This window comes from Phoca vitulina, unplaced genomic scaffold, assembly GCF_004348235.1.
Source record: "Phoca vitulina isolate PV1807 unplaced genomic scaffold, GSC_HSeal_1.0 scaffold40, whole genome shotgun sequence".
Taxonomy (NCBI): Eukaryota; Metazoa; Chordata; class Mammalia; order Carnivora; family Phocidae; genus Phoca; species Phoca vitulina.
In genome coordinates this window covers 9013087-9039096 of record NW_022589743.1, presented here as the reverse complement: position 1 = coordinate 9039096, position 26010 = coordinate 9013087, and the positions used below count along the sequence as shown (strand labels likewise).

At 39.7% G+C, this 26010-nt stretch overlaps 1 protein-coding gene across 1 annotated transcript; it reads right to left on the bottom strand.

The window, feature by feature from the left end:
* Positions 1 to 580: 580 nt before the first annotated feature.
* On the bottom strand, positions 581 to 19233 carry LOC116647690 (deoxynucleotidyltransferase terminal-interacting protein 2-like). The gene is given in 4 exon segments (XM_032429242.1): positions 581 to 625; positions 17345 to 18350; positions 18388 to 18495; positions 18497 to 19233. Coding segments are annotated over 4 exon segments (1896 nt in total).
* Positions 19234 to 26010: the final 6777 nt, after the last annotated feature.

The window sequence follows — 26010 nt, the reverse complement described above, 5'->3', positions numbered from 1 at the left end:
TGCAGACAGAAGCAAGGTGAATTATCATACTGAAAACAAGGCCATTAAAATGTTTACATTCTGAATGGTAAGACCCTTAGCTCCCTTCTACTGCGTGGTTCCCAGACCTCTGTCAGGTGGTCTTATACTCCCTGGGAAGGATTTGAGTATTTCTTCTCCATAGAAGTGGGCTGGCCCCAGACAAAAACACCTACAGATACTGTTATTTCATCTGATGAAAAAGCTGGCTCAGTCCTGATCACCCTATAATGATGCTTAGTGTTCAACACACTCTCTCTGCACCCAGAGTCCCCTGTCAGTGTCTAAGTGCTTTACTTAGCTAAAAAATGCCAGATTTAAGTTTAAGGAAAGTCCCTAACCAGAAAGGCAGAGATCAAGACCAATAAACTGATGAAGAAGAATAGGGGAAAGGGGGAATTTGCACAGAGAAGAAAATTGAAACTAACAAACTATAATATAGGAAAAAAGATAAGAAGATAAAAAAATACCATTATCCACAGAACAAGAATGGGTGAATTTAGAGAAGTGTCCATGGAAATAGACCAATATGATTAAAAATAAAAATTATTTTTGCTAAAGGTCAATTGAAGGGCTGGAATGTAAAGTTAAGGCTATCTTCAAAAATCTAGGAGAAAAAGTCAAAAACGGAAAAATAAAAGAAATACATGAAAATTAGAGTAATAGCAAATTAAAGATGGCTAAAATTCTTTGCTATTCTCCCACTGAGAGGTAAAGTCTAAATCCCCTCCTCTTAAATAGAGCTGGTCTTGGTGACTTGCTTGACCAATAGAATGTGGTAGACATGATGTTCTGGGACTTCCAAGCCTAGGTCATAAGAAGCCTTGCAACTTCTTTCCAGGCTTCCTGTAATACTACTCCAGAACTCAGCCACATACTCTGAGGAAGCTCAAGCAGCCCTGTGGGGAGTGCCATGTGGAAAGATATCAACAACCACCCATCAACCACCACCAACTTGCTGGCCCTGTGATTGAGCCATCTTGGAAGGTAGTTACTGTAGTCTCATTAGAGATGTCCTAGTGATTCCACATAAAGCAGAGATGAAGCTATCCTCCACCAAGTCCTGCCCAAATTACAGATTTGCAAGCAAAATAAATGATTACTGTTGTTTTAAGCTGCTTGGTTTTTCGATGGCTTATTATATATCAATAGATAACTGGAACAAGGGCCAACATTTGACCAACAAGAATTTTAAAAAGAGAGATGAAGAAAAGAAAAAAAGAAAATAATAAAAGGAAAGAAACTTTCAAAATAATAATACAAGGGAAATTCCCAGAACTGAGTCTCTAGATTTAAACTAAAAGAAACAAAATACTGAGTGACCAACAAAGTGCATTAAAAAATACCTATTCCAACATACATCATCATAAAATTTCAGAACACTAGGGATAAAGAGAAAATCCTAAAGACTTCCAAAGACAAAGAAAAAGGGGGTAAAGGCAAAGCACATAAAAATATCAGGAATCACTGCTCTTCACAGTAGGAAGTTAGAAGACAATGAAGCTACGCTTCAAAGCCATTGGGGGAAAAAATGTTTTAAACCCAGAATTCTATTCTCAGTCAAATTATGAATCAAGTGTGAGGCCGAATAAAGACATATTTTTTTTACATGCAAGTTGTCAAAGATTTATTCTGCTAAAGGAGAGTAAGCCAAGAATAACCACATCCTGGGCTCCAGGACTTAGGGATCCCACACAGCAAGGTGAAGGAATTCCCAAGAGGAAGGTGAAGGCCAATCGCCCTGTACCAGCTGAGCAACCCAACCCAGCTTGGAGAATGGAGGACTCCAGGGGGATAGAGGGAGATGGCACCAGTAAGTTCCCTGGTGTTTTGACCATATTGAAAGGAGTTTGTAGTTCTGGAAATGATTTAGGCTTTCATCAGTGATAAAGTAAATGAAGAATTATGCAAAAATGAAGTGTGAAAGAAACCATCAATTCTAAGAAAAACAAAAAGTTATGGAGAGAAGAAATGCGAACACTGTATTCTGCAGACTCAGCTGTGATAATGTTGACATGGTCATACTAATGTAAACACAGATTATTAACTCAACCTTGTGAAAGTGTGATGGGATTATACTCTAAGGATCGGGGAAGGAAAGCATGTTGTCAGGAGAGGGGGTGGGTGACCATTTAAGAGAGCTGAATCATCTTCTGCCATGGTAAGAAAGTGTTAGCTAGTATCTTAAATTGAAAAATCAAGAGAAAACAGCCTAAGCAATTATTTAAATATAAGACAACACATTTACACTTAGGCCTATTTGACATGCACCAGTCTTTCCCGAGAGAGGATTTGTGCAGGGAGAGCAGGAGCTGGACCAGGGGAGATAAGTGAGGTGTATAGGGCTCATAATTTAAGTGCACAGCCCAGAAAGTGAGTACCTCCTAACAGTTTGTGTCCTTGATACCTCACTTGCCTCACCCTAGTCCCAGCTCTAGGGGACAGCACTTGACACCATACAGGTGGTGGTAGAAAGAGCAAATGGTAGAAATGATAAGGGAATGTAGACAGAGGGGAGGGGCTCGGGGCTGTGTATTTCACCTCCTAGTGGATGGATTGAACATGAGACCTTTAAATCAAATCTGAACAGATGAGTAGACTTTCGCAAGGCAGAGAAAAGAAAGGGATTCTAGGTTCAATAAACAAATGCAAAGGAACAGAGGCAGGTGTATGAAGTTAGGGGAAATGAACATAACTGTATGAAGGAGAGGAAACACAGAATTTAATAAGACCTTATTACAGATCACAGATTCCAAAATACTGGGTTAGATTCTTAACACATGGTTAGATTCTTGAAAAAGAATTAGAGCACAAAAAATGAATTTAAGAACATTCTACAGTTGATTGCCTTTCTCTCCAGAGACTCAAAACAAATCTAGAGGCTTCAATTTGTAAGCATCAGTTGGTTGACATATTAGCCCATAGTGGGGCTTGGGATACTTGCATTAGATGGGCATAGAGATGCTTCCATTCAGAATTGCTTTAATGTGAGTTTTATGAGTTTGCATAGTGGGGCTGAGTGGGCAGAAGTCTGCTGAGGAGAGATTTGTCCCTTAACACCAGGAAAGCATATGCTGTTAGGTGCCATGGGACTCTCCCTGCTCCAAAGCCAGGTTCCCTTGTGTCCCTGGGAAATAGATCAGGAAGTTTAAGCAAGAGAGCACCCAGAATTTGTGGTGACTGAGATATCACTGTGAAAGCAAACAAACATTTAGCCCAAGATCCTATAAAGAAATGGTAGACAATGTTTTGTTTGCCTATTGACTGGCTTAGCATAATATTTTCTCAATCTCGGTCCTGTATCAATTTCTGACAGTACAATTGAAGGCTAATGCAAGAGTACATTGTCTACAGGGCCAGCCAAGGAAATTGGGAGCTTGGTCAGGAGCTGTAAATATCCTCTTGGTATTTCAATTTGTTTACTCTGAAGTGCTCTCTCAGGGGCCCAGAGGGTTCTGGGACACACTGGCACCAGATTTGCAGTGGGAAAGATCAGTTGCTGAGATAAGGGTTGGGGTCCGCCTTGAGACGTGCCATGAAAAAAAAGGTCTGATTTAGCCATTAAATCCCTCCAAAGGGTGGTGAGTATGACTATAACAATGGGGTATTCAGAAGAACACTTGGTAGGCAGGAAAGGGATGTTCAAACACAAATGCAACAGAGGTTTAGAGGACTGATTTGTCACTCCCTCCTCTTCCAGGGACACTAATCATTGATTGAACTTCAGTCAGAAGACTACACAAGTAGACTCCTCTTTCGGTGACCCAAGAGATGGTGGAGACCAAATACTAAAGCCAGGGGACAGCAAAATCTGCTGAAGATTTGTCCCCAGTGAAAATAATCCTGGTCCACATGATTCACTGTGGGTGGTCCTGGCTGAACTTGGGGTGAATGAGCTCATTGATCCTTGTTTTTAAGTGTCTTAATGGACTTAGCTACTCTAGGAGCAAGGTTATTGGCAGAAAGAAAGAGAGAGAGAGAGAAAGACAGACAGACAGACAGAAAGAAAGAAAGAAAGAAAGAAAGAAAGAAAGAAAGAAAGAAAAAGAAAGAAAAGAAAGATATCAGCACATAAAGAAATATACAGAAAAAACATATGTGCACAAACATATGTAGGAGGAAGAATCCTGAAAAACATTTGCCAAAGTTTGCAGGGTACCAAAGGACTCACACATATTCCTAGTAGGTGGTCCACTAAAAAGTCTAAGAGATACTCTGAAACTAACTAGCTACACACACACCACACACACACATGCACGCATGCACGCACTCACGCACACACAAAAAAAACTAAATTAAAGGGATTCTTCGGTGTCTGCGATTCTTCAGTCTGAAATCTCTTGTTTGTATTTAGTGTGGAGTGTTTTCCCTAAAGGATATCCTGTTTGAGATTACTATTGGCCTGTTCCTCTTAACATCCTTAAAGAAACATCCAGAAAAACTAAATAAACCCCCACCCCTCCAATAGCATGCCAAGTGATTTGTCTACAGGAGGTCAGGGAGAGAGTTACATGAACTAAGATGCATTCTCATCTCCTCCTGCAGGTTTCTGCTATAACCCAGAATCCCAAATTGCTTCCCAAGAGGAGAAGGAAACTTGATCCCACTACTTGCATCACAGAGGGAGGTAGCATGGCTTTGGAATCACCCAATCTGAGACCAATTCCTGCCTTAGCAATTGAGTGGCCTCAAGTAAATCTGTGCCTCAGTTTCCTTGCCTATAAAATGAGGATAAATATTTATCTCCTAGGGCCATTAGGAGAATCAAATGAGCAAATATATATAAAAGCACTCTATAGTTTATAATGAATTTTAACACACATTATTATTGTTATTATGCATATTTCTCCCATCATTGTGAAGATATCATATTGACTTCATAGAATTAATTAGCAATTGAAAAAATAAAATGATTGGAAATATTCATTTTTATTGTTAGTTCAGCAATAGATACCATATTCTTTGTACACTAAAAAAACTATGTGATTGTTTCTTACCATTGTCAGATTTAAAATATTAAATTTCTCAACCAATGTTTCTATTACCTCCTCTTTTAGCAACCACTCTAGAATGATATGATACCAAGTGCCCTGAACACCATGTGGGAAGTGGAAATTAAGGATAGAGACAAATTCTATGGGACCCAGAAAGTTATACTATTTTATACCAAGTTTCTACCTCCTTCAAGACTCTTAATCCTGATATCTTCTAATTCTGCCTCAGCCATTAGGTTAGACTTTCAACATAGCTCACCTGGATTACTACAGTAATCTCTCTCTTCTACCTGTCTTCAGATTTATATAGTCCATTTTCACGAGAGCAAAGTTGGATATTTGTGTTTTCTATCACCTCACTCGCTTTATCATTCCTCATGATATCTACACTGTGTCTCATTGAACAACTTTCACTTTCCTGAATCATGCTATCTCTGAGACTTTTTGCCTGAAATGGACCTTCAAAACCCCTTCTCACCTTTGCTTCTCAGATCTTAGTTCAGGTGTCCCCTCCTTTGGGAAGCATTTCCAACAATCCTGTGCTATCCATCTGCTCCCAGCTCCTAAAAGATGCCCATCCTATGTGTTTTATGAGTCTATGAATATTTTTATCGTAGCACTAATTACTTGGCATTGCAATTACTTATTTTCAGATTTTCCTTACTATATTATGAGCATCTTAAGGAGGGGAATTATGTCAAATGTGTTTTTATATTTCTGAAACCTAGCACAGTGCCCACTGTGGATAGGTCCAATGTATGTGTATTGTGAATAGATGAATTAGCAAAAGAACAATTCTGTGAGCTGAAATGCGTTGCCAATTGATTGCAGTTTGCTTGTCTGAGGAATTTTAGGATAAGGTCAGATAGCTCTCCTTTCAGGGTGCTTGGAAATTGCAGACTTGGCAGAGGCAGGGGGATGGACTAGATGGACGATCTGGTCCTCTCTCTAGGCTTGAGGTTGGAGGGGTGGGAGGAGTAATTTCTTCAGAAAAGGAGGAAACAGAGTGAAAAGCAAGTAACAGCTGTTAAGCACTCACCACATCCACAGAACTACGACGGGCAATCTAAATACACAGTTGTCTCCACGGGAATCATGTGAGTTTGGTGTCTTTAATCCCCCTTTTACAGATAGAGAAACTGAAAATTGGAGAGTTTAACTTTCCAAGATCACCTAATTCCTAAATGACAAAGCCAGGACCTGAACTCAGATTCCCCCTGGTTCCTTCATCCATGCTTATCCAAGTGGAGGATGCATAATCTCACAGTTCAGTGGTGTGTGGGTTACACAAAGCAAAAAGGTACACATATGGCATGTTTTCCTGGGGTCATATTACTTAAAGATTTTGGGGAAAACACTATATTCATTGTCAAAAACCACAAAATTAAATACTTAATTTGTAAAAATGTTTCAGATGAAGGGAGTCATAAAACATTTTCAGATTTCAAGCCGGTTGCTTTGGACTGGACCTCCAGGCTTCCAGGTTCTATACTCTCATGCTCTGGAGTCATCAGAGCCACCGTATGGAAACATTTGAGAAGCTCTGGACTACTGTCAAGAAAGCAGCAGATGCATGCCAAGATTAAGAGGGAGGCTGATGACATATCATCCTCTAGACTGTGGGACTGCTGCAGAAGAGGCTCCAGCTGGGATACACATGGTCCGGGGAGGGAGCGCAAAACAGCGGGAGCTCATCTGAGCACTTAGTGGCTTAAAAATGTCCAAGAAGATATTTCCAAACCCTGAACATAGGACATATCCCCCTCCTGACTAAGCAGCAGACTCTGGCTCAGGGATGTGCAGTCTTGCCAAGGAGACTGAACAGAGCTGATGGTGTCTGGATCATCCGGAATGGGAACAGAGAGAAGGAAAGTGTGATATGTTACTTTTTAAGCTGAATTCAGATGCCCAGTTAGCAAATGGTCTTCTGCTGGAACTCCTCAATTCAGATTTCATTGGTCACTTAATCTTTGAAGAAAGTCACGAAATTGTCAAGCCAACCTAAGACTTTAATTCTAATTCACATCTAAAAAGCATATGCTGGGACGCCTGGGTGGCTCAGTCGGTTAAGCGTTTGCCTTTAGCTCAGGTCATGATCCCAGGGTCCTGGGATGGAGCCCCGCGTCGGGCTCCGTGCTCAGTGGGGAGCCTGCTTCTCCCTCCGCCTGCTCCTCCCCCTGCTTGTGTTCTGTCTCTGTCTGTCTCTGACAAATAAATAAAATCTTAAAAAAATAAAAAGCATATGCCATATTTAGTCTACAATAAGATAGTTTTTCATATTTTAGCACCTCTATGTCTCTCTCTAAAAATAAGATTATGTGTCATAATCTAATGAGCCATATCTCTTTTTTCTTAATGTCACATTAAATAATAATGTGTTTTGTCATCAGTGGCTTCTTGGAGTCCAATAATGTACTGAGCTTTCACAAGTGGGTTTCCATATAAACATTGTACATGTGTGTAAGTTAAAACACTATACACTGTTGAAATTTGTCTTCTTATAAACTCTCCAAATAAAGCACTATATATAAAAGAAATAAAAGGAATCGTGGCTGAGGCAGGAATAGAGCCCCTTCCTCAAACAAAGGTCCCCTGAGGATCCCCTGGTGCCCCTTCCTGAGACAACTCCATAGCATATGGCAGATCAAATAGGCAATACATGGATGAAAGCATAAATGAATGTAAGGATTAGAGTTGATCTTACTATTTCCATATCTACCTGCAACTAAAATCCAAGAACAGGGAGTTCCTGGGTCAATAATAAAGCTTTGCATTACTATTTGATACTATTTGAACCTATAAATAATATAAATGCATAAGTTTGATACATTTTAAAAATACAAATACAAAAAAACAAAAAATCTGTATGACCTAAATGAAGTTGTATTTAGAACTAAATTAATCAAAATTAATAAGTGTATATGTTAACAAATAAGCACATTAATTAATTAGGCATTTGACAAAATGCTTTCTACAGAGGAGTGAAAGAATAACAAAAAAAATCCTAAGCAAATTAAAATATAGGAATCAATAAAAGTAAAGGCAGAAATCAATTAATTATAAACAAAAAAGAATATGATGCATATATGAACTGGGTCTTTGAAAAAGAACTGTAACTAAAATGAGCAATAAATTAGGTAAATCACTACCTAGACTAATCAAGAGAAAACATGAGAAGGAATAAGAATAGAAAAATAACCACAGACAAAGGAGAAATGAAAATAATTTTAAGAAATATTTGCAAAGGAAACATACTTTAAAACCTGGAGCAAACTGCCAAAATTGACTCAAGAGAGGAAAAAAAAAATAAACAGATCAATTGTGAAAGCTGTCAAAGAGCACCAGTGTTTTTATTTTATTTTATTTTTTTAAAAGATTTTATTTATTTATTTGACAGAGAGGCAGTGAGAGAGGGAACACAAGCAGGGGGAGTGGGAGAGGGAGAAGCAGGCTTCCCGCTGAGCAGGGAGCCGGATGCGGGGCTCGATCCCAGGACCCTGGGATCATGACCTGAGCGGAAGGCAGACGCTTAACGACTAAGCCACCCAGGTGCCCTGAGCACGAGTGTTTTTAAAACCATGCCAGAGGACAGAGTAAGAAGTAAGATTCCATACTGTAATTATATAGCCATCATAATGATAACACAAATATCTGACAGGACGTAAGGCCCAATCTAATGTATATCAATGCAAAACTTATAAATATTACAAAGAGAATTAGCAGTACATTGGCTAATAATATATTAGGACCACCTGAAGCTTGTTCAGAAATCCAAAGATAGTTCAATGTTAAGAAATATGTTCTTAAAAAAAATGTAAAAATAAAAATAAACTAAAAAAATAATAAAGTAATAAAAATTAAAAAATTAAAAATTAAAAATTAAAAAAATTTTAAAAATTAAAAAAAAAAGAAATATGTTCTTACAAATCACCCATTAATAAGTGAAAGGGCCAGAAAGCATACACTTATTTCAATAGATGCTGAAAAGTCATAATGGATACTTCTTTAACATGAAAAAAAAAAAAAATAGTATCTCAAACTATGCTACCTGCTTTTTATTTTTTTTTTAAAGATTTTATTTATTTGACAGAGAGAGACACAGCGAGAAAGAGAACACAAGCAGGGGGAGTGGGAGAGGGAGAAGCAGGCTCCCCGCCGAGCAGGGAGCCCGATGCGGGGCTCGATCCCAGGACCCTGGGATCATGACCTGAGCCGAAGGCAGATGCTTAACGACTGAGCCACTCAGGCACCCCATATGCTACCTGCTTAATGGAAAATTGTTATAAATACTCCTGTTAATAGAAAAAAAAAAGCAAATTATCACAAAAAACAAAATATTAACATATTTAACATTAATATAGGCAAAATATTAACAAAAATTATCACGACTTTATGTAACTTCTTTCTGGAAATACTTTTTTAAAAGGATTTTATTTTTTTTTTTCTAAAGATTTTATTTATTTACTTGAGAGAGAGAGAGCACGCACACATGCACGAGCAGGAGGAGGAGCAAAGGGAGAGGGAGAAAATCTCAAGCAGACTTCGTGCCCAGTGCAGAGCCCAGCACAGGGCTTAATCCCAGGACTCTGAGATCCTGACTGGAGCTGAAACCAAGAGTCAGACACTTAAACGACTGAGCCACCTAGGCGCCCCTGGAAATACTTTCCAGTGCAATCTGACACAAAAAATAGAAGTTAAAAAAAAGATTAGAGAAGGGAAAATTATCATTATTTATAAATAGTGTGATTTATACTTGGGAAGTTTAGGAGAATTGATTGAAAATGTTTTTTAAAAATAAGAATAAGTAGTGGATAAGAGTAAGTGGTTGAGTAAGTGATTGATATCAAAAAATTCATTAGAAAACATAATGCAATTTTTAAAATCTAGTTCACAATAGTAAATGAAAGATTAAAATACTCAGGAAGACTTAATAAGAAACATCCAGGACATTTATTTAAAAATGTTACAGTTTGTCTAAGGAACAAAGAGGACTGGAAAACCCCATGTTAAAAAGAAATCAATTTCCCTAATGTAATCTATAAATTCATTGTAATCTGATCAAATCCAATCACTTCACAAAAATGATTTATCTCAAGACATAAAAATGTGGGAATAGGGAGATTCCGAAAGAAGAACAATGGGTTAGCATTAGTCAGATGTTATTTCTAAATTATAAAGCTACATTAAACTAATGTTAATGCTGAAAAGACAGATAAATCAATGGACTAGTACAGAGACACCAAAAATACCAAAACACCTAGGGATATCTAGTGAGAAACATATATAAATGAGTATAGTGCAAAAATACATCAACTATTCATCGTATGATATTAGTATAACTACCAACTTATTCAGAAAAAAAAAATAAAGCTAGACACCTACCCTGATCCTTATTCAAAAATAAATTCTAGGGGCGCCTGGATGGCTCAGTCGCTAAGCGTCTGCCTTCGGCTCAGGTCGTGATCCCAGGGTCCTGGGATTGAGCCCCACATCAGGCTCCCTGCTCGGCGGGGAGCTTGCTTCTCCCTCTCCCACTCCCCCTGCTGTGTTCCTTCTCTTGCTGTGTCTCTGTCTGTCAAATAAATAAATAAAATCTTAAATAAATAAATAAATAAATAAATAAATTCTAGGTGTAACAAAGATTCAAAAACTTTTTTAAAAATACCAGAATGTGCTAAGAGAAATATAGGTAACTTTTTCAAATTAATCTTAGAGTAAGAGTCCCTCCTAATGATGGTACAAAAACCAGAGACCATGCGTTTAAAATAATAATATAGTATAAAACCCAGAGACCATACATTTAAAAGAATAGTAAATATGACTCTGGAATAGCAAAAATACTGTGAACAAAAATTTAAAATAATAGCACACTGGAAAATATTTATAACACATTTGATACCAAAATGATAATATCCTTATAATGAGAACTCCTTGGAAGCATTTATTAAAAAGAGAAAATACAGGGGCGCCTGGGTGGCTCAGTCGATTGAGCAACTGACTCTTGGTTTCAGCTAAGGTCGAGATCTTGGGGTTGTGGGATTGAGCCCCACAGGGGCTTTGGCTCCTTACGGAGTCTGCTTGAGATTCTCTCCCTCTCCCTTTGCCCCTCCCTCCACTTGTGCACATACTCTCTCTCTCTCTCTCTCTCTAAAATAAACAAACAAACAAGAGAAAATATTAGAGATGGCAAAGGACAGATCTGAGGGGAAAAAAGAGACACTAAAATGGTGATAAACAGGAAAAGATGCCCAACCTCACTAGTCATTAACGAAATGCATACTGACCAACAACGGGATACCATTTTCATCTCAAAAGTAATTTAGTGATGACTATGGCAGCGGGTGGGAAGCACTCTCATAAAATGGTTGATAGGAATAGAAATTGGTACCAACCATGTGGAAGATAACTGGGCAAGCTTTATCAAAATATAAAATGTACAATCCTTTGTGCCCATTACTTAATTTCTAGGAATTCATCCAACAGATACACCTCTTATGTGTCTAAATACACATATATACAGGCATTTGCAGCAGCACTGCAGCCAACAGCAAAAGTTGGAAAATAAGCCAAATGCCCATCAGTAGAGAACACGTAGACCATGATATACACACGTCCCGTGAAGCATTACTGAGCTATTAAAAAGAGTAAGAGAGGTCTACATATAGTGACGTAGGAAAATGTCCAAGGTATATTATGTGACAGAGCAAGCAAGGTACACAACACTGCGTAGCATAAGTCCACCTGTAATTTTTCAAGCACACATATAGATGTGCAGATGCTTGCTGACACATAGAAAATCTCTGAAAGGATAAGCAAGAATGGGTAAATATGATTACCTAAGGAGGGTAGGTCTAGAAGCAAAGGGTGAGCACTTCTAGCTCTCACCTTATACACTTCTGTACTACTATATAGATCTTAATAGTGATCATGATTTTTTTAATTTTAAGAATCTATTTTTTCTAATAAATATATGAGACCTTATTTTCTTGGAGACACAGGCTTCTAAGATCTAGGATGTTTGTGCTCCCTGCATTATTGATTGATTATTTAATTATCATAAAGACAACACTGTGGGATATTACAATACCCACTTTATATATGAGGAAATTGTACTTTGAAGAGGTGAAATAACTCTCTCAAGGTCCACAAAGTGGCTCTGTCATGGCCAGGATTTTAATTTAAATTGAGATCTGTCTGGTTCCAAGACTGCTGTACAATACTGGATGCTGGCCTCCAATTCTTCATAACTGTTATATGCATCAGGACACCCACTAGATCCATGAAGGCCAGGATTTTTCTTGGCCTTACTCTCTGCTGCATATCAGGTCCTGGCAGAATAAACTCAGAAGGACTATCTACTGAATGCATGAAAGGCACCATAGATTTAATAGAATCATGGATCCGGTTTATCACAAGAATTAGGTAAAAGTCAGAAAATCCCAAGTAAGGAAAGAATTACAAGGTCTTCACCTCTATTCTCTCTTTTGTATTGTCTTGTTTTATGGCATAAGTCAGCCTGCTCATGATCCCCAGACTGTCCCATCCCCTTGCATAGTTGGAGCCACATGTCTGAGTTTTAATCAGTGGAATATGGGGGGAATTGATGAATGCTACCTCCTGGACCTGAATATCAGCAAATATTTGTATTGTGCCTTAGCAAGCAATAAAGTTCATATCAGTTTATACAGTATTCCTACATAGCCTGCAAATACTGTTTCATTATCTTTTAGCCTTTAATGTTATAGATGAGAAGCCCAATATTTTTCTCACAATTTTTCCATTGTAGGTAACTTGTTCTTTCTTCTTGGAAGATTGTAATATATTCACATTGTCTTAGGAATTCAGAAATTTTACCAGAATACTGCCTGTGAATGTTACTTGTCATCAGTCCTGCCTTGAACTTGATGAACTCCTTTAGAATGCAAATTCAGATCTGTCTTCAACTCAGGATACCTTCTCTCCCTACTATTTGTTAAGTAATTAATTATTTTCCCAATTCTTTTTTGAACTTCTGTTCTTCACATGTCACGTCTTTGGGATGCCTCTCCCCAAACTTCTTTCTCCCCATAGCATCTATCTTTATCTTTGCTCTGGGCTTTGAGATACATCTTCCACTTGTCTCCAGTGACCATTCTCTCCTTCAATCAGTCAGCTGAGATATTGAATTGGGAAATCATGTGGTTTGGCTCCATGTTTGTGGTGCACTTGAGTCTCTTTCAATGTCTTTGTTTGGGTTTAGACAGTCACTTGTTACACTCTAGCAAGTCATATTCATGGAAGGGGCTCTATAGGTTCTGACTTCTTTCCTCTTCTAATTGCCAGGACCACGTCACTGAGTTTTCTTTCCATTTTGTCTGCTCATTTATGTTCAGGTCTGGTTGTTGGAGTCTTCTAACTGGTGTCAGCCACACAGTAGTGTGGGGGAAATATTTTCTACTCCCAGGAGATTGTCAGTCACCTGTGAAGGCACCCAGAGGGCGCCTCCACATTCTAGCTAAAATAGGTTCTCATATTCTGCCACCTCAGGGTCAGAGAGGATGCAGCCCCCAGATCTAGCTCCTGCTTGGCCTCATAAGGACCAGAGAAACCAGATACCTTCAAGGCTGATGTCACCCTTTCCTCCAGGACCATATATCTCAGAACCAGAATTTTCTCAGGATTCCCCAGGCTGTCTTCTCCTTATCACAGGGCAATCTCCTTTCCAGCTCTAACTCTGCTTCCTGAGGAAGAAAGCCCTCTGTCTAGTCTTCCCTCCTCAACTCAGCCTCATATCCCTCCCATCTAGCCCAAGAGAAGAAGGAGTTGGGGGTCAAGGAAAAGAGAGCTGCAATTAGGTGGTTATCTTCCCAGAATCCTTGCTCTTCTGTGTTCTTACAAATTGTCTTCTATTTTTAAGTGAAAGAAAAGAAAAAAATAGTCAAAGCAGGATTGAGATAAAATCATGTCATTTAAATAAGCAGAAAGAATCATGATCGTGATATAAGAGGGAAAAGCCCTTGGGCGCGTGGGTGGCTCAGTCGGTTAAGCATCTGCCTTCGGCTCAGGTCATGATCCCAGGGTCCTGGGGTCGAGTCCTGCATCGGGCTCCCTGCTCACTGGGGAGTCTGCTTCTCTCTCTCCCTCTGCCCCTCCCCACCCTGCTCATGTTGTCTCACACCCTCTTTCTCTCAAATAAATAAATAAAATCTTAAAAAAAAAAAAAAAAGAGGAAAAAGCCCTGCACTGGAAATCAGACAACCTGTTGCTCATTGTCTTAGGGAATCTTGCAAGGGTCCTGTCAGTGCTGCACCTCAATTCTCCCTTCTGTTAAATAAAGATGCTAGACCCTGCTATGAGCTGAATATTTGTATCCCCCCAAATTCATATGTCAAAGCTTAATCCCCAATGTGATAGGTAATTGGAGGTAGGGCTTTTGTGAGATGATTAGGTCATGAGGGTGGAGCCTTCATGAATGGGATTAGTGCCCCTATTAGAAGAGACACAAAAGAGATAATCTCTCTCAGCAGTGTGAGAACACAGCAAGAAGGTGGCCATCTACAAGCCAGGGAGGAGGTCCTCCACACACACCTGATTTGCTGACACCTTGATCTTGTACTTCCCAACCTTCAGAACTGTGAGAAATAAATGTTGTTTAAGCCACCAGTCTACAGTACTTTCGTTCTAGCAGCCTGAACTGACTACGCCAGAAATAGTCATTCCCAAGGCCTAACCCAACATGAAACCCTCTGTTAATTCCCTGTAATGACTTATGGTCAAGGAAAGCATTAGAAGAAGGAGGAAGAGGAGGTGGAAGAGGAGGAAGAGGGAAAGAAGAAGGGCAGGAAGAGGGAGAAGGAGAAGAAGAAAGGAAGAAGAAGAAGAAAAGAAGAAGAAGGAGGAAGAGGAGGAGAAGGAGGAGGAAGAGGAGGAGGAGGAGGAGGAAGAAGAAGAAGAAGGAGGAGGAGGAGGAAGAGGAGGAGGAGAAGAAGAAGAAGAAGAAAGAAGTTTTTGTAATAAATTGCAACATGGGTTTGAGAAATGGTTATATCTTGTTAGCCTTGTAAATCACTTCTGAAGCAGCTTAAGTCCTTCACTGCTTCTTTATGCTGCAGCCAATGCCAGAGGATTACGGGATGTCAGCTACTCAGCAGCGGTCATGCATTGAGCTTACTGGCCAAATCAAGAATGGAGAGAAAATGCTATTTCATTCAGCTAATTTGCTGGATTCAGAGACATAAAGTGTCAGAGAGGGAACTCCTTAGGCACCATCAAGTCAAGCTCAGTCTCCTGATTCATGCTCAACCTAGGTCCAAACTAACTCAGAAACTAAATGTGCAAAAGAACAAGAGTCAAAACAAACAGGGCCTGATAGTCTCAAAAACAGTGAAAGCTCAGTTCTTCCATGTGCCCAGCTGTTTGAAGAAACCACAACAGCAAACATCCACAAATACAAGTTATGACCTGGGGTTGTCAGTGCCTTAGATCCCACAGAATAAACAAGGAAGAAAGAGAACAGAGAGTCACAAGGATTAGGTCACTGGGCTCTGTGGTCCATGCGTCCCTCCCTAATGACCAGAAAGATGTGCAGAGACTGACCACAGAATGCACTTTCCATCCTGCCATGGTGATGTTAAGCCAGCCCAGCCTAGGCCCCTGGCTGGCCCCTAACAGGTGAATGAATGCATCACACTCATTCAACTCAGGCATTAGAGTGTTAACTATTTCACCAACTGTCCTCCCTTTCCAAACTTGATCCTGACTTCCTTGGCTCCAAAGCTCCCATCTCTGTGGAACCAAACTCACCCCTCAAGCTTCGTTCTCTAGAACTGGCCTCCAACTTCCCTCCTCACACCCATGCCCCAAGTTAACACCTGCTCTGAGGAACTCCCCAACAAACCTTCTACTTAAATGAGCCTGATCTCCGAGACTGCACCCTGGAATAAATCTGTCAAGGCAATAGTAAGCAGCAATAGTAAGGTTGTTCCTTAGACCTAGGTTAGTGTGGGCTTGGACAGTTGAAAGTGATTAGTACAGAGTGCAGTGCAATATTAGGAAAACAGTTTGTGACCAGCTTGTGAAGAGCCCTGAATGCTAAGATGTTGCATTTTATCCTAATGACACTGGGAGCTTTTAAAGGTTTTTGAGAAGAAAGAACCCTTTCATCAGATCTGTCTGTACTTGTACAAGACCACCCTCGAAGCAATGTGGAGAATGGATATGAGCGAGGCCAGAGAAGCAAGATCAATTCACAGGGTAGAAGAGTCCACAAGTGAAAGCTGCAATAGGCCACAGCAGGGAGGATGGAAAAAAGGGAGCAAAATACAAATAGAATAAAACAAGGGAATTTGATAGTTACAAATCTTGAGGTGATTTGAAAAAAAGAGAGAGAGAGAGGAGCCTAGGATGGTATATATAGTATGTTTTCTCATGTTCCTCCCTCACCCCCACAAATTCAAGTCCACCCAGAACCTCAGAAGGTTACCTCATTTGGAAATAGGGTTTTTGCAGATGTTATTCGTTAAGGATCCCAAGATGACATCATAATGAACTTTGGGTGGGCCCTAAATCTAATGATAATAATCCTTACAACAAGAAGAGAGGTTACAGAGACAGAGAGAAGGCCACTTGAAGACAGAGACAGGCAGAGACTGGAGTGATGTGGCCACAAGTCAATGAATGTCAGGGGCCCCCAGAAGCTAGGAATAGGCACGGAAGGGTCATTCTCCAGAAGGAGCATGGCCTTTCTGACTCCTTGATTTCAAACTTCTAGCCTCAAGAACTGTGAGAGAGAGTTTCTGTTGTGTTAAACTACCCATTTTGTGGTCCTATGCTATGGCAGCACTAGGAAATCAACAGAGTAGGGAAGCAAGAAGGAGCGATAGGTGTGAGAAAGTTGGCTTCAGCAATAGCTGGGAGCAGGCAGGGGAAATAAAAATAGCTAACGGAGTACTTACCGCTTGTGAAGTATCACATTAAGACTTTCACAAGGTGAGTGTCGTTTAATTTGTACAATAGCCCGATTAGATCACTATTGTTATTATCCCTTTTTTCTGGATGAAGTAAGAATTCATTAATTAACTCAAGGTTACATGAGCAGTAACCCAATTCAATATTTGAGCCTGTCTGACTCCCAATCTCATGTTATACTTCCAGACATATGAAGGAGGCAGAGATGGGGTTAATATGATTGTATCAGTGAGTCCCTGAAGAAGGATCATGAGATATTAAATCCAAGAGATGTTTTCAGAACATGTTGTTAAACAAAAAGCTTTGGAACAAACACAGGCACTCAGTTTACTTTAAAAAGATGTCAAGAGTTGGCTAACAAGCTGCCTCAGGTCATTCTTTCTCACCCAAAGTACACAGCTTCCTTTCTGCAAAAGCTCGTTTTTCTTTTTCTCCTTGATCTGTGTTAGGGTTCTCTTGTTCCACTGTAGTTTGTCTGCATTGAAATTAATATACAAACCACCCAACTGCTTGATACTCATACAAGGCTCTATGCTGTTGCTTGTCAACTTCAGAAGTTTAGACTTTGTGCTATTTAGTAAGTCGTCTTCATCACTAAACTCACTATCTTTGTTTCTGTCATGGTCTGATGGTTCTTCACTTTTTTCATCCTCTTCCTCCTCTTTTTCTTCCTCAATGGCAACCTCACTTGCCTTGTCTCCCTCATCCAAGTAAAAATGTTTATCAGTACTCAATCCAGGAGTTGTGTCAATTACAAACAATGCATTGTCACATGACATATTTTCTCATTCTCCATTTAATGATTCCTTTTGACCATTATTTTCAACAAAACACAGAGTGTCCTCTTCATTCTCACTATTTTCAGACTGCTGGCTTTCATCACTGATCAGAACTAATAAAACAGAATCACCTTTGTCCAGGGATGTGTGGGGCTCAGACTTGAATAGTTTGGTTTCACACTCAAAATCCACATCCCTTCCTTCATTCCTGTCTTCACTGATACCTGTAACAGTGCACTCTTCTTCATCACTACCACTATCACCAAATTCTGTCAAGTCACTTGTTTTTATGGTGCTCTTTCTCTCTTCATTCCATCTGTCCACTTCCACCACTGCAAATGATTGAGCTAATGATTTCATTATAGCCTCACAGTTCAGATGTGAGGGCTCTGATGTGGTCTCATTATTTTGGGGGGTTGAATGCCTTTGAGAAACTAACCGCTGAATGCCAGTGTCCTGAGGTTCAGAAAGGCTCTCCAACTGAGAATTTTTCTTATTTATTTCTTTTTCCTCATCTACTATTCCCTTGGTTTCTTCATCTAAATTCTTACTATTCTGCTTTGTTATTTCTTTGAGAGGTGCCACATTGGCCTTTTTCTCCTCTCATATTAAAACGTTGGCATTTTTGCACTGTTCGGTTTTCTTTTTTTTTTTCTGAATTTCTGTGGAAGGAATCATCATCGAAGTCATTATGAATTTCATTATAGAAATTTGGCTTATTTATCTGAGGAAGAGATCTTATCAGTAAACAAGTTGTTGGTATCTGAATCCTCTGAATTCATAGGCACATTTATGATCTGCTTTTCATTTTCTGGTACAATGTTAATATCTTTCTCCTCAGTTTGTGCATGTAACTTCTGCATACTTCTTGTTCTTATAGTTGCAACTCCGGAAAATGAAGAAATGTCTGAGTATGATGACTCAGCATCAGAAATAGCTTCTGAATGTAATTCTTGGTTTGGATCTCTTACAGGTTTAGCCTTACTTCTTCTGGTCCTTGTAGTTATTACTGTGGGCGGCACAATTCTAGAAATAACTGAGACATGTGATTCAGCTCCAGAGTCATCGTCGTTGCCTTCTTCAATATGAGACTGATTTATTGGAGTTATTTTCAGCCTTTTCCAAACACTGGACACTGGAGTGCATGCAACTAAGATCTGCCGTCTCCTAGTTACTCTTAAAATAGGATCCTGGAGCTCAGACACGGAAGAACAATTTGACTCTGCTTCAGAGGTCTCTCCATCAGTAGATGGTTTGTTCATTTCGGATAATGAGACTGTAGTTCCGCTCTTCCTCTTTCTGGTTTTAGGAGTTCTAGAGACTGGACTTTGTTTCCTAGTGGTTTGCGATTCAGCAGTAGTTGGGTCAACAGGTAGACATTCCTTCCTGACTTTTGGATGTGCATGAATTCTTTTAGCAGAATTCTGCTGTTGGGAGTTTCCAGCCAACGTGGCTTGGATCATGGCCTGAGGCCTCCTGGACCTGGTCACCACCATCCTCCTGGCTCGCAGCCACCTTGGACTAGTACACAGCCTCCTAATCAAGGATGGGTAGGTGGGGAGGAGGGACGAGGCTATGACATAAAGAGGGGACAGTGTGCTTCTACTCTACATGGGCCCCGAACACTGGGTTCTAGGAAAAAAACCTCCACCAAACCAAGAGGAACTGCTCCTATCTGCAAACAATACTCTTTGTCAAAATTCTGATCAATTTTTTTCGCTGCGTACATACACATGAAGACAGAAAAAATAAAGCAAATAAATTATAAGAGGTTACCTGGCCATAAAGAAAATCGGGCCAGCTGTGGATGGGGAAATGAGATGAAAGAAGATTGAAGTTCTCTGTCAACACACTACACACATGATATAAACATGCACACAAAAATTCACATATGCCCATTAAATACACATGTAAGAACCCCATGAACATGCACATATGGGAACAGGTGTGCATGCTCTCACACACACACACACACACACACACACACTCGCGCATGCACACACACATCTGTCTCTTTCCACCATGACAACTCCCTGACTTGGGTGGGAGGGAGAGTAGTTCCTGATGGATTTTACATCTTTGAAAAGAAGAAAACTGTTCTTAGCTCAGGGCCCAATCATTGGGAGAGCTTAGGGGGTGGCTAGGGAGGGTGGGAACAGTGAAGGCTCAAAGCCAAGCCACTGATCTCCACTGAGATCCTGGCTCTGTCCTTAAGCTCATAATGCTGAGCCTCCTAGGTAGATGATGCCTGGGAAATTCTCAGAGTAACCCTCTTTGGGTCAGTATGCACATTTTGGGATAGAGTGAAAAGTTTGTTCTGACTGAGAAACAAGAGTAGAGAGAAGACTGTTTCTTTCCACTAAGGGCTGACCAACAGCTGTCATTTTAATGGCAGTAACTGACAGTAACAGCTTGGTGGCATCATATTTAATAGGAAGAGACCAGCTCACCTTCTGCCCTGGTTGCTATGTACAGAGTTCTAAGGAGGCCATAACAAAGGCTGTGAGTGTTACTGCTCAGGGTAGAAGGAAACAGGCTCTGTCCCCAAGGAAGGAGGGACCTTGCTTTGTCCAGCCTTGTTGGAATTTTATGAGCTCTGCAGAGTGAAGTTTATGCAAGTGGCCCAGGAGGCAGTCAAAGCCCCTTTGAGTTGTTCAGATATCCTTGACTCCAAGAGAATTGTTCAGATATCCTTCATCCAAGAAGCTTCTCAAAGTAATTACTGAACTTGGGAGATGCAATTAAAGAACCTAGGTCTCCTGTACCCATATTTAGGCATAGTGGAAGATTTCCTGGCATTTTTAAAATAGCATCAGCTTCCATTTTATCCCCTCTGGGAGTTCACTGACCCACCAGCAATTGGCTGTTCCTCGGATGAGGATAAGAAATGAGCCACATCATTTTAGTTGTGGAAATGAAAGCTCAAGCAGGTTTCATTGGCCCCCAAGGGAGAAAAGAAACATATATTTTAAGAATAAATATGTGTGTGTTTAAGAAATCAGCATACATATTTTCTTTGCTTCCCATCCCATATCCATCCTGGGAAGAGAGAAATTAAGGATGCATGAGAACTTACAGTAGGTGTGGCTGACTATGATGTCACTGGGTCCACTTCAAAAGTCAGTGCTGCTGAATGAAGGGTAGCCAAGGGCCCATGGCAGGAGGCTAACAAATCAAGTGGCTTAAGGTCAAGAGATCTGCCCACAGGAGCCATCCAAGCTAGAGACAAGGCAAAAGACATCTGTCATTAGTGTGCATACCAAGTGCTGGAGTGTGGTAATATTAACAGATAGCACTCAGAACTAACAGTGCAATGCAACAGTTATGGTTCTCCATCCTATAGAGTCACAATTGCCTTTAATGGCAAATCATAACTTGTCTACCCCCTATCCTGCTGTTGTAGGAAGCCTACTCTTTCACCAGATTCCTTGCCTCAGATATTTCTGAGAATCCCTGTGGCATATTGGGGTGTCCCACAGGTCCACCCTGTTTGTCCCTTTTTACCTCAGTCAACCATCTGAGACTGGATCAGGTTTTTGTAGAAGACTTCTTAATATTTCATGATCAGTTTCTCAAGACTCATCACCCCAAGAATGGGATGTATGCATCCATTCTATCCCTAATGACAACAATCCTTACAAGAAGAGAGCTCACAGAGACAGAGAGAAGACCACATGAAGGCAGGTAGGCAGAGATTGGAGTGATATGGCCACAAACCAATGAATGTCAGGGGCCACCGAAGCTAGGAATAGGCAAGGAAGGGTCCTTCTCTAGAAGGAGCATGGCCTTTCTGACTCCTTGATTTCAAACTTCTAGCCTCAAGAACTGTTTCTATCCCTTAATTTCTATTCCTTAATTTCAATCCCTTAATTACCCAAGCATGAGCAAGACCACTCTGCCATGTGTAAGATCACATTATTGAAGGTACTGGGCTCTAACAGAAGAAAATTGCAACATGCAAAAAGTAAAGTAAATGCTAGATCATGGATATGGCTATTCCCATTATCCACAATGGTCATCCATACCCTCCCCCTGGGTCAGTTACTTCTGCTCAGCTGACTTCTGTGGGCCACATTTCCCTTTCTTGGAGGCCAGGCCCCCAAATCCTCTGAGTAACTGCACATACATGACCCCACAGGAAAAGGAAATATAATGTCAGTAATGTATTTCAAACACAATAAAAACAACTTCTTACATTACAGGTACAGCAGTACTGCACTTCATTATCCAGAACATTCCATTGCAGAATAGAAAGTCAGGCTCTAGCCCTCAATTATAACAACCACATGTAACAACCACAACAATTATAATAGCAACTATAGAGCAGTGTCTACTCCATGCCAACAATAATATTAACCACTTTTAATATATTAATACATGTAATATGTGTATATATGCATGTATTGTATATTAATATATAAAATATATAAAATATGTGTGTATATTATTTTTAATTTTTACATTGCTATTGATATTATATATTAGTCCCATTTCATAGATAAGAAAACTAAGGAGAAATAAAGTAACTTGTCCAAGATCACACTTTTGGAAAAATTAGAAATGGATTAGGATCAAGATTCTCCAAGACACTGAACCAAGCATGAAGGCTGACTGCCTTCCCCAAAGAACTAAAAGAGAAAAATGCCAAAAAATTTCTGGGAGACCTGGAGTTATGTATTTTGAACTGGCATATGGGTAAGGTTCTGGCCTTTAATAGGAAGCATAACTGCACGCTTTGGGAGGGTACAATAAGACAGGAACTCTTGGTGCTCTGCTCTTGCTCTCCTCTGTTACTGTCTTGAGCAAACAATTTCTGCCATCACACACGGCTCTTGGCTCCCATCCAGGTGTTCTAGATGACACAAATGAGGCAGCTCCCAAGACATGTGTCTGCGAGGTGCTAAGAAGTAGTTAAGTGGAGACTAACTTTGAGCAGGAGTTCTCCAGCTCCTTCCCTTCCAAACTCCCAGGGCTGATTAGTTATACAATCTAAGGATGCTTCCTTCTGGAAGGCAAAGAATGAGGCCCTGACCTAAAGGCCAGAAGTGACTGGTTGGTTTTCCATGCCTGGCCTTCTCTTTCACAGGGCTTAGCTCCCTAACCTGAGTTAATTAGGGCTGTTGCAAACCAAGGTCTATGGTTGCCTGACAAAACAGTGACTATCTCAGGGGAAAAGGAGCTCACAAGCCAAAATAATAAGACATTTGAGGAGCATGCCTATTTCAAATGAAATTAGTAGGTTATATATTCCACCAAAAGCAACATATTAGCACCAAAAATTTGTTTGCCTAAGGAAAAATTTAAAAGAAATAATAGAAATTATTTCAAAATGATGCAAAATAAGAAGAAAGCATTAAAAAGGACCATGAAGAAATATTAGATATAAAAAGTCAAGTAGTTGAAGTAAAGAATATATATGAAAGAGACAGCAGAAAGAATTAGCTAAAGGAATGGGTTAGCAATGGAAAGAATGCACTGAGAAAAAATTCCCAGAGGGAAGAATAAAAAGCAAAAAAAAAAGAAAAAAGAAAAGAAAAAGAAACCCACATAAAATATTTTTAAAAATCTAAGAGGTGATGGGGTAGAAGGAATAGAAGTGGAAGTGATAACTCTGGGATAACAGAAATCCCTGAAAGAGGGAGCAATAATGAAGAGGAAATACTTGAAGAAATAATGAAGATGAGTTTCCCTGCATGAAAGAGAAGAGAAACATGGAGGAAGAGAAGGCTTCAGATTGAAAGGGCCAGAGAATCCCAAAGAGGAAATACAAGGAGAAACCCCACATTAGATTTAGATCTAGTAAGAACATGTGAGAGCATCAAAAGCAAGGAGGAAATTGTGAACACTCCTAGAGAAAAAGGACAGATCCTGCATTAACAAGCATGGATTAAGTTATTTCAGATGTTTCAATAGAACATGAGAAACAGCCATAAAAAAAAAAAAAAGAATGAAAAATATTAGAGTAATGTTTTCAATGTATTGGGGAAAAAAATATCTAGAACCATAAAACCAAGAAACTGATATTCACTCAAATTGTTATTTAAATGTGCAGTGATGCTAAAAATATTCTCAAGCATCAAAACCCTCTGACTGTCACAAAAACACTCATACTGAAGTCAGTGTTGTATTAAGTACTTCAATTAGAGAAGAAAAAATTCCAGGAGATAGTGTAAGATGTATGTGAGGTGACAGTGATGAAATATCTTAGTAGATTTTGATGTTTTGTTGTTTTTTTTTAAGATTTATTTATTTATTTATTTGAGAGAGAGAGACTGAGAGAGAGAGCACATGAGAGGGGGGAGGGTCGGGAGGGTCAGAGGGAGAAGCTGACTCCCTGCCGAGCAGGGAGCCCGATGTGGGACTCGATCCAGGGACTCCAGGATCATGACCTGAGCCGAAGGCAGTCGCTTAACCAACTGAGCCACCCAGGCGCCCGATTTTGATGTTGTTTTAAAAGTAGTTACAAGTAAAGACAAAGAGAAATTATATCCATAATAATATAGAATTAAAAGTCCAGATCGGTGATTCTCAAAGTGGACCAGCAGCAGCAGCATCACCTGAGAATTTGTTAGAAATCCGAATCGTCAGACCCCATCCTAGACATGCTGAATCAGAAACTCTGGGTATGGAGCCCAGCAATCTGTGAGTTAACCAGCCTCCCCATGATTTGGATGCATTGTTAAAGTCTGAAGATCACTGGTCTCAAAATATGGCTTGTAGACCCCTGAAAATCCCTGAGACTCTCTCAGGGGATCCACAAGGGCAAAACAATTTCCATCATACTACTAAAATGTTATTTGCCTTGTCACTCCCTCTCATGGGTGTATACACGAGTTTTCCAGAGGCCATATGACTTATAAATTATTTTTTAATTAATGTTGTAGCAAATAAGAGAATCTAGCTATCTTCTCTAAGGCAGACAAAAAGAGATCAGCTAAAATGTGAAACAATGCCACTCTTTCATTTGCAAAATGCAGGTATTTTTCATGAAAATATGTTCTTTATGTTATCATGTAATGGGTTTGCTATTATATTTTTCAGTGAATTAATAAATATATTAAAAGTTCTCAGTTTTGGGCACCTGGGTGGCTCAGTTGATTAAGCGACTGCCTTCAGCTCAGGTCATGATCCCAGGGTCCTGGGATCGAGTCCTGCATCAGGCTCCCTGCTCAGTGGGGAGCCTGCTTCTCCCTCTCCCACTCCCCTGCTTGTTCTCTCTCTCTCTCTCTAATAAATAAATAAAATCTTTTAAAAAAAAAGTTCAGTTCTAATTTTTAAAATGAAAGATTTTAATAGATATTACTTCCATAAACAAAAAATATTTGGAGTATAAAGAGTTTCTGAAACCAAAATATTTGAATCATTGGTCTGGGTGTTATCAATATTATCAATATAACAGGAGAGCAAGAGATAGAGAACAATCATATAAGAATAGGCTAACATCTTGTCATAATGGGGTTATGCAGTGATAGTAATTCAAAGAAAAAGAAGGGACTAAAAACAAATTTAAAGAGTGAGATAAACTGAAATAAAAGCTTTGATGGTAAAAACAGATCCAAATCATTAATAATTACATTGATTGGATTAAATAGTCCAATTAAAAGACAGACTGTTCCAGTAGGTAAACAAAATGGTACAAATATATGCTATTTACAAAAGACAAGTAAGAACATGCTCATATTGAAAATACAAGAATAGGAAGAGATAAACCATGCAAACATTAACTGAAAGAAAGCTACTGTGATTGTATTAGCATCGCCTTAATAGACTGAAGAACTATTAGAGATAAAGATGGCATTTCTTTTTTTTTTTTTTTTAAGATTTTATTTATTTATTTGACAGAGAGAGACACAGCGAGAGAGGGAACACAAGCGGCACAAGCCTGGGGGAGTGGGAGAGGGAGAAGCAGGCTTCCCGCTGAGCCCGATGTGGGGTTCAACCCTGGGATCATGACCTGAGCCGAAGGCAGATGCTTCACGACTGAGCCACCCATGCACCCCAAAGATGGCATTTCTTAATGATAAATGGTTCAATTCAACAGGAAGATATAACAGTCCTTGATCTATATGTACCTAATTATTTAGCCTCAACCTATACAAAGCTAAAATTGGCGAGACTTACATACAACATCTACAAAGCCAAAATGACACTGGAGATTTGACAAAGATTGCCACATGCTGGTTTATCAAGTAAGTCTCAAAAACTTTCAAAACATTGGAGTATGTTCTCTGAATATCGAATTAAGTTACCAATATGTAACAAAATCACCATGT